Here is a 10,365-nt window from a genome sequence, read left to right on the forward strand (position 1 = left end):
TTTTGTGTAATGTTGGTACTTGATTGAAAGATAAAATTTGGTTATTGACAAAATATTGCTAGTTTTGATTGTTGAAGAGCCAAAATTTGATGAGTTGTTAGGTTTGGTTATTCCAATGTGAGCACTTTTTTGATTCAACATTGCTAACTTTAACAATTTTTTGTTTTGCTTATTCAACTGTGGATGCTCTAAGCTTAGGCCAAACAAATTACTTTATTATCTCAATTTCTCATTAGCTCTCTAATAAGGCCTAGTTTGGCATTATAAAGTCAAATGGCTTATTTTTTTTGTCCTTATTCAATTTTTTTTCTCATTTGTTAGTTCTTCGTCGATTTTTTGAGAATTATTGTTTTGTCATGACGATAGGAATCTAAAAAGTAAAAAATTACAATCGAAATTCAAATTTTTTTAAATAAAGACGAAAATAAGTCAATAAGTCAATTTTTTCGTATTTATTAAAAAAATTAAATTTTGATCTTAATTTTTTACTTTTTAAATTCTTCTCATCATAAAGAAACAATAATTTTAAAAAAATAGACGAAAAACTAAAAAATACAAAAAAAAATTGAATAAAAACAAAAAAAAAATTTAATTGACTTACAATATCAACTAGACCTACGTCACATCTGCCTCAAACAATGACTTCCAATGCTAGATTTAGAATGATTAAACAATTATGCTAATACACTATTGGGAACATTACATCAAACAGTCATGGGAATATAATACTAAAAAAACAGTAGTGGGAATATAATATAATATAAAAAAAATTAGTGTAAGGTCCAATATATATTTAGAAAAGGCTACACCTCTCTTTTACGTTTATGTAAAATTAAACCTATTGTTGAAGACCGCTTTATGCGAAGTCGGTTAAGAAAAACAAGTATTTATCTCGAAAATCAATTGTTTAAATATATTTATTATCTTTTATCAGTTAAAGTTGAATATTATCTATAAAATATAACAAATATATCTGGACCAGTAGTTATCTAGATGAACGATAGGAATCTGCCTAAAGATGCACCAGAGAGAGTGCCCACGCCCGATCCCCCAACTTGCACTCATGCCTAAAAATAATCTTATCTGCAAACAGTATCCCACAGTACTCGTGGACAAAAGCAGTCCACAAAACACTCAAAAAAAAAATCCCAAAACAGCAACCCAACTAGGCAACTACCCATCCAACATCAAGCAGAAGGATTTGCAAAGAAGCGTGTGCACAGTTTAATTTGAATAGTTCATCTTGATAATTAATGATTCAGATTTGATGATATTTTTATCGGTAAAAGTATATTCTTATTGGTAAAAATATGAAGAAAAAAAAATTGAACCATTAAAAATACCATCCGATGGTTGTGATCACTTGGATCGCATCTCTGCTGGATTGCAGAGAAGCCATATAAAAGCAAAAAAAACAGCACAAAAACACACACACCCCACCACAGAAAAACAGAAAACACCGCAACCAGCAATGGGCATAGTGGAAGAAGCTCACAACGTCAAGGTGCTGGGCCCGGGCGACCGCCCTACCATTGTCCTTGCCCACGGCTTCGGCACCGACCAGTCGGTGTGGAAGCACCTGGTCCCCCACCTCGTCGACGACCACCGCGTGGTCCTGTTCGACAACATGGGCGCCGGCACCACCAACCCGGAGTACTTCGACTTCGAGCGGTACGCTACGCTGGAGGGGTACGCGTACGACGTGCTCGCGCTGCTGGAAGAGCTCCGGGTCGAGTCGTGCGTCTTTGTCGGGCACTCTGTCTCGGCTGTGATTGGTGCAATCGCGTCCGTGAATCGGCCTGATCTGTTCTCCAAGATTATCATGATCTCTGCTTCTCCGAGGTAATTCATTATTCTTATTCATCGATTAGCTGACAATTCAATTGAGCTCATGATAGATTGTAATCTAAATTAGGAGCTGGATCATCTACTGGACGGGAAAGTCATCCGGTCATTCTTGGCCCTTTCGGGGTCGTTTCATTCACCGGAAATGTTAACTTTTTGGAGCTCGAACTCGTCAATCACACTAAAAACTACATTAATCTGATATCATTTAGGATGAGTTTACGCTATTGTCTAAATGATATTTTCGGTATTTTAGCCCAAAAATACAGTATTTAGGATGAGTTCACTCTTGATTTTGTTTCAGTTTTAGATTAAAGCGTGGTTTGAATCTGAAATTATCTACTCCTGCAACGCCATGTAGTGATCTAGAAATGGAAATGCTCGATTTTTTTAATCTCTGTTTGATTCCACTTGCCCGTTTGCGGGATATGGACTCAATTGGTTTTCAAGTTCAATTGGAATTGCTCAACTTCATGAGTACTCTATTAGATTATTCTTTAGGTTCTGAGTGCATTAATTTGTTCGAGTTGAACTGAACACAATTTGTTTAGATTTCACTTAGGGATTAGGATCTAATGGTAGTAGAATCCATCTTACTAGGAACGCTGGTACCCTAACGAGTTGCTAATTGAAACATGTGTTCCGTAACATGGTACACCTCCGTTTGGTGAATATAGCGATCCAAAGCGATCCGCAAAGTTCTTCCATGACATCCAATCCGGAAACCAAAAATCTAGAGAAGGTTGAAGATCTTGCTAGCGAAGATGTCAAAAGACGGGGTATTAATTACGCTCTTAGAAATGTGTTTTGAAAGGAAAATTAATAAACTACTACTACTAATACTAATTGTAGTGAATTCTTATTTCTAGGTACTTGAACGACGTGGATTACTACGGAGGATTTGAGCAAGAAGACCTAGACCAGCTATTCGAGGCGATGGCCTCGAACTACAAAGCGTGGTGCTCCGGATTCGCGCCGTTGGCGGTGGGCGGCGACATGGACTCGGTGGCGGTTCAGGAGTTTAGCCGGACCTTATTCAACATGCGACCGGACATAGCCCTAAGAGTGGGCCAGACCATATTCCAGAGCGATTACAGGAATCTGTTGTGCCAGGTGATGGTGCCGTGCCACATCATACAGAGCCTGAAGGATCTGGCGGTGCCGGTGGTGGTTTCTGAGTACCTCCACCAGAACCTCGGCGGGGAGTCGATCGTCGAGGTCATGTCCACCGACGGTCACCTCCCGCAGTTGAGCTCGCCAGATGTGGTGGTTCCGGTGCTCCTCCGGCATATACGTTATGATATTGCCGTCTGAGTTTTTTTTTTTTTTGGAGGTTTTGAGAGCAATGCTATGCACATAACCTTAAAACACTTATTATGAATTGTTCGATGCACATAGGCTCCACATGCATTGAACAGTTTCGGACGTAGTTGTGTCCGAAGTTATGTTTTAAAATTCCGTGCGTAGACTCTCAGTTTGATTATATCTGTGTGATATTTTCCCATATTGTGTGGTCAATTGAGCACATGACTCCGTCTAGTCCAAATCCAACTTGTATGAATTTGATGTGGAAGCTGGAAGGCCAAATGGGAAGCAAATTAACTAGTCCATGTGACAATGCATGGGGGGACCATGTACAACTTTGGACGGTTAGGTAACAGGCAGCTGGGGAATGCTATCTCTAACGTTGATTTGACATTCGGAGATGCCAAATTTAAGTTGAAATCCCTGTATGCCAGTAAGCCACTACGATTGGATGCAGCTGTAGCAAGGGACCATAGCTTATCCGCCCGGATATGCACAGAATCTCACGCTTGCTTTGGTTTGGATGGCACAAAATGCACCCCTCCGATTTAATCCGCCTTAAGCCGGTTTTGGGGCCATAAAATATGGTTGGGTTTTGCGGTGGGCATAGCTTATCCCCCTCTTTATCCCTCTTTCCCTCTATTTCAATTACAAAACAGCCTTATTCTTCCGTTTTATCTCTCATCCAAATCAAGTACTATTTTATCCCTCATCCAAACCAAATTTTTTACCCAAGCTTATCCCCCCTCCATAAATAACACCCCCTATTATCTTATTTCCCATCTATAAATAATACCCCTAAAACTCATCCCGCATCCAATCGAGCCAGAGGCATTTTCAGTGAGCTACAACTTCTAGTAGCTATTTGTAGTCAAGTTGTTTCCACTAAATTAAAAGTTGTAGAAAATGTGTTGGGTTTTTGTGAGAGAATTTGTGTTGAATGTTTTATTTTAGTGGAAACAACTTATTTTTTGACAAAATTTTTTAGTTTAATATGAATAATTTCACAAAAATCAATAAATTACAATGTAAATTTTTTAGTGGAAAAGGGGCCTAATTTGACCTCAAGCTCTCCCCCTTCCAATAATAAGTGTCAAAATAGTAATGTATGATATATATTTTTATTATTCTTTTGAACTTTTTTTTGATGTATTAAACGGTACGTGGTCAAAAAAATTCAAGTAAAGCACAATAGTTAACCTGTACTTGCCTTAGCAATTGCCTAGGTGAGTTGGTATGTGAAATTACCCTCTTATCCTCCTTCAAAGCAACCTGTACTTGCCTTGTCTTTAAAAATGGCATAGAAGCAGTTCAGGCCAAATATAACGAGAATTTCTCCCAAAAGACACAAAAGTTGAAGCTCCTCTTATTTGTTAATTTATTCGTTATTTTGGCGACATAAAATTTGACATACTTAATTGGAGATGCTCTTATACCAATTTACAATGAAGTGTTTTTTTTTTCTTTTACATGTGTGATATTGCGACCGTTACATACATCTCTTTCAAACCTTGACCAATTTTATTCTAGTACGTATGGAAGTATATATAAAATCCGGTTTATGTAATAATGAGAGCAACGGGGTGATAATAAATAAATCAATTGACTTTTTTGATTTGTTTTATTATCAAAGACGTGGTTGTTCTAACAGAAATGCTAGGGGTACATCAAACCTTGGACAGTAACCGCACATAGATCTATTTTGTGCCTGTTTCGGGTTCCACAAAGATGATCGGAGCCACTCATGTTGTTCAAAATATTTTGTTTAAGATCTTTGTAAAAAATCATCTTAATCCGATATCAATAAAGACGTTTACAAATCATACAATTTTGCTTCAGAATTTGGCATGAATTTCTGAAGCAAAATTGGATGATTCGTAAACGCATTTACCGGTATCGGATTGAGATGATTTTTTACATGAACCCTAAACAATTTATTTTGAACAAAATGAGCGGTTTCGATCATCTTTGTAAAACCTGAGACGGGCACAAAATAAATCTGTACGCGGCTGCTGTACGGAGCTTACTATACCTGTAGTACTTCTAGTTGTTCTAATTAGTAGGAATAATATTGATTTGGTTCAGTGGGTTTTTTTTGCCACTTTTCACACCAAACGGCTATAATCGATACCGACCAATTTGGCAGAGAACCCCCACCCATTGATTGAATTTATTCAATTCGGTTGGGCCGTTTTGGTTGGTTTTGGTTATGAGCTTGTAAGATCCCAAGAGAACGTTGAAATATGTTGAAACCAGATGGCAAATCAAATGAATGAGAAGAGGTTCGTTATACACAGTGTGACCCTACTACCCCTATTTTTGAACTTGGCAAATTCCGTCCAAATCCTGAAGACATGACAATCTATTTCACCAGAATGTTCGGACAGGTATATCGCAGCCTTTTTTTTGCTGGCTAGTTTGAAGAGTGGGCTGGATTTAACTAGCATAGCGACCCCCTGATCATCTGGCAAACCAACCTTACTCAGAGTGTTCGGACTGAAATTACGGTCGGAGAGAAAATATTGATCCGTTACCACGTTTGCAGGCTCTGTCACCAAACCGGCCCCCATCGAAATGTAAATTAAATTGGAGTTTCCTCTCCCAACTATTTGATCCCAAGTATCGAACTCTAAATCGGTGGGAGAGAAGTAACATTATGTTAGTTCCTCCAACCACTTGAACTATAACCTCGGGCTCGGTGGTAGAGTTTTTATAGGATTCGACTCTTTCGGGCCAAGGCAAAACGGGGCTGATATCAGTCCGATAGTACTTCATGCTTTCTTTACGAAATGTGCCTGCAAAATTAGCTCCACACAGAAAAGCTTCAGCTGATCAATGCTAAGGAATTTCCTTAGAATTGATCACGTGTGTTCACGTAGCTTCAGCTAGTCTCCAATTCTTCTTTGCTTGCAATGCGGGGGAAGCATCTATATATGTCCACGTGTGTTCACGTAGCTTCAAATTATTGGGTGTTTGCACAGTACCACTGTAAATGGAGTATTTACGTCAATGATACACCCACCACATGTGGGGCCCACTCCGGACCTCACACGGATGATCCAAGTTGTTCAATAATTGTTTTTTTAAAAACCAAGTTGGCCCTACGTGAAAATCGTCTCAATCCGATATGTGTAAGTACTCGATCCAAACTTCCAAAAATCAGATGATCCGAGCTGTTCACGAATGGAAGATTGAAACGAGCACCTACACGTATCAGATTGAGACGATTTTTACGAAGGCCCACTCGATTTTTTTAAAAAAAAATTATTGAGCGGCTCGAATTATCCGTGCAGAGCCCGGAGGGAGCCCCACACGTGTGCTGTGGGTGGGGTATGCGGTGGGTGTGGGTGGGTGTGCAGTGGGTAGCTACGATACGAATATTAGCAATAGCCTCGGTTGAATTGATTAACGCAGAGTCGGGCCAGACTTTTCGGAGATTTCAAGCGAAAATTAAAAATGAGGTCTCTTTTGTTAGACTATAATGAGGGATAAAAAAGTAGGAGAGACCCTTATAAGTTATAACTAATTCAGAATTTTTTGAAAGCCTAAAGCAGCCACAACACAAACTTTAGCTCATAGCCGGCTCTATATTGACGTATACTTGACCATCATCTACTTGATTTTGGGTTAAGACAATTCATTTTCCTATCTTGAATCTCCTGGTCCTGGTTTGTGTGGAACATGAGGAAAACGAGAGAAGGGAAGAAGAAGTTTAAAAAGTTTTTCTTTCCTTGTTTTGTTTAGTTTAGGAAGAAAGAGAGGAAAAAATAACATAATACAGTACGGAGTATTAAAAACAATAAATTTTCTCCACACTTTCCACTCATTCCCGTCTTATTTTTAACTCTTTCCTCTATTTCTTTTCGACGGCTTCTAGAAAAGACCGTCCATCTTCAATAAAGGGGAAAAAAAAAACCATCTCGTTCAGCTAAATAAGCTACTTGACTTATTTTTTTGTTTTCATTTAATTTTTTTTCGCATTTGTTAGTTTTTTGTCAATTTTTTTGGAAATTATTGCTTCTTCATGACAAGAAGAATCTAAGAGCAAGTTTACCAGTCATTTGCTAAAAAGCTCTTGAATAGTGCATATTTTTCATTTTATCTACACATATTTTTTTAACACTATACCAATACAATCTATTTTACCTATTTTTTTATTAAAATAATATTAATAAAGAGAGAGAGAGAGTGAAAGAGAGAGAGAAAACAAATAAAAAAATGGATTGCTTATAAACAATTGTAAGCCATTTTTAGCTTATAACTGTAGATGGAGGCAAAATACCTCCTTGTTTTCCTTCTCTGCTGCAGGGGTATTTTCCCCCTTTTTGTAAGCCAAAATAACTATAAAGCTACTTTGAAGTAGCTGATAAACTTGCTCTAAAAAGTAAAAAAATTACGATCGAAATTCAATTTTTTTTGAATAAAGACGAAAAAATTGGCTTATTGGCTTATTTTTGTCTTTATTCAAAAAAATTATGTTTTGATCATAATTTTTTACTTTTTAGATTCCTTTCGTCACGATGAAGCAATAATCTTCAAAAAATTGACGAAAAACTAACAAATACAAAAAAAATTGAATAAGGACAAAAAATGGAGCTAGTTGAACAATGTTGCAACAAATAAAAAAGGACATGTTTGTGACCGAAAATGTGACACCCCGCTTTCCGGTGGCCGGCGGTATTGCAGGATGGCAGGCTCCGTCCGGACGGGAGGGGACAAGTCATGGTTTATAAGAAAAGATCCTTCCTACTTGTACAATGCCTTTTTAAGCCCGTGAGGGCGAGTCAAAGCGCATACGAACTTCACAGTTAAGCGTGCTCATCCTGGGGTAGTCCAGGGATGGGTGCCCTATTGGGAAGTTTATGGACTTTGGGCGTCCAAAGCGAATAATATTGTACAAAGATGGAGCGGATCGTTACAGAAAAGAATTTGTACCACTGATATAAACACACAGATAGAGGGTTTTTTTCTTTTTCTTTTTATATAAAGGAAATGCGCATAGAGTTTTACTAGCTTTAAATTTAAGTTTGTACTCTATCCGTCCTCATTTGTTTATCCAATTGTCGAAATTTGTGTCTTTCAAAAATATACTTATATCTTACATTTTATAATATTTTTTATGATTTTGTATAATAAAACTAATTGAGGTCTACCAAACAAAATCCATATTGCATATTAAAAACATTACGAATTAAAAATTATTTACGATTTTTTTTAGAGGTCAAACGCTTTTAAAAAGTAAAAAACAGGACAAACAAATCGAGATGGAGGAAGTATTAAGCATGAAACAATGGGACATGGATGAGTCAATTTTACTATAAACACAAAAACAGAAGCCCTACACATCTAATCTAAACATAGCATCATATGTTGTGATCAGCTCCCAATAACATGGAGGAGTTTTTTTGTTTTTTGTTTTTGTTTTTGTCAAAATGTTAGAGTGTATTTTATTGCCTCGATCAAAATATAACAGTTCATCAACTATTAGGGAAATCTCTAACATGGAGGAGTTAAGTTGGATAAAACTTGAGATATTCAGATAAGCTCCCTTGGGTCATAAAAACTACCTCTAAGGAGAGATTAACTACTTCCTCCGTCTTTTTTTTTGTGTCCAGTATTTTATTTTGAGCCGTCCCTTAATAAGTGTCCATTTTGTAAAGTTAGGGGGGTAAAAGTTGGTGTATTGTCTATTTTGTCACTAAAAGTAGATTTTATTTTGAAAAGTTAGTGAGTAAAAGTGTAATGATGATGAGTAAGTAAGGAAAGTGGAGGAAAAAGTTGATGTGAAAGGTGTAATGATGATGTCTTTTTAATAAGTTGGAGTTACGAAGCAGGACACTTAAAAAGGGACGGAGGGAGTAGTATTTTACTAGCTCTTAGAACAAAGCGTTGGACGAAAAATGAATTAATTTCATGTAATGGTCATATATTGTAGCCCTAAAGTGGCCGGTGTCTTGAAAAAGTATATATCCCTCCTCGGCTCCTCCTATTGCTTCAACTAACTACGGAGCAAAACAACTAGCTAGAAAAGCTTCCTATTTTCAAGAACAAATTAAAACATTTCAGATATAGAATTTTGAAGTGAGGTTTGAAATTTATTTATAATTAAAAAATTTCTGCTTTTCTTTGTATTGAAAAAAAAACAATATCAATTCCTTTTTCGAGCCTTGTACACTCTCAAACACATCAGTGAGTTTCGCTACAAAAATTATTTTTACACACCCTTTGTCTACTCGCATATATATTTTTAAATGTCGATCCCAGCAACGTAACAATCGCTATCATTTCGAAAATAGACTGGGAACCCAAAATTAGACTGAGGCCCTGTTCCGGAACGATAAATAAGTACTTATTTTTTAAGAAAGTAATTTCAAGCTCAAAAATCACGTGCTTTCGCAAATAATTTTCCCATCGCTATGGATCTTGTTTGATAGATCTCATTGAGATCTTTAATACAGTGCAAAAAAAATTGAAAAATTATTTTTCATTTACATTATTTTTAAATTTGAAAATATAAAATAAGTACTTATTTTTTAAGAAGGTGTTCTGGAACGGGCCTGAGTGCATATCAAGTTAAATAGTAACCTTTAACATGAGAACATAAATTGGTAATTTTACATAAATAAAGTGAAATGAAAGAGTGCGTAAATAATAATCTCATGAAGAAATGAAATGAAAGTAAAAAAGGCCACATGTTAGGTTAATATTAGTGGAGTGATTTTATCCACAAGTAGATAGACTAGTGAACGTGGGTTAAAGGAATCCGTGGCATTGACTTCTCGCCCGACTCGGGATGCGAACGGCGTCGTATTGCACTCACTCGTGAATAGTACTACTACTTGGCTCGACGAAAGCGTAAGGCACCGGTGGACACGTGTAAAAGAGCAGGGAAAAGAGAGAGAGGCTAAATTCTACTTTTATCCCCTGAATTATTCAATTTATTTCTATTTCGTTCGTAATCTATCAATTAAACCTATTCAATCCTAAACTTTCCAAATAGATATGCAATTGGAAATAAGTACTTATCTTTGAATTAAAGGTGATGTAAGGTAAAAGAATGATCTATCTCGTAAAGCAAAAAATTAGTACTTAAAAAATAAGAACATTAGCAGAACGGGGCATTAGTCTCATTTTGGATTCCCAATCTATTTTCAGAATGATGGCAACTATTACGTTGCTGGGCTCGACATTAAAGCTTACTATCATCATTTAGTC

At 36.8% G+C, this 10,365-nt stretch overlaps 1 protein-coding gene across 1 annotated transcript; it reads left to right on the forward strand.

The window, feature by feature from the left end:
- Positions 1-1,418: 1,418 nt before the first annotated feature.
- LOC131336177 (probable esterase D14L) lies at positions 1,419-3,349 on the forward strand. Its single transcript, XM_058371913.1, has 2 exons — positions 1,419-1,842; positions 2,715-3,349. The coding sequence occupies exons 1-2, from the start codon at positions 1,472-1,474 to the stop codon at positions 3,157-3,159; spliced, it is 816 nt and encodes a 271-aa protein (XP_058227896.1). The 5' UTR covers positions 1,419-1,471; the 3' UTR covers positions 3,160-3,349.
- The last annotated feature ends 7,016 nt before the right edge of the window (positions 3,350-10,365 follow it).

The sequence above is a fragment of the Rhododendron vialii genome, chromosome 8a (assembly GCF_030253575.1).
Source record: "Rhododendron vialii isolate Sample 1 chromosome 8a, ASM3025357v1".
Lineage (NCBI taxonomy): Eukaryota > Viridiplantae > Streptophyta > Magnoliopsida > Ericales > Ericaceae > Rhododendron > Rhododendron vialii.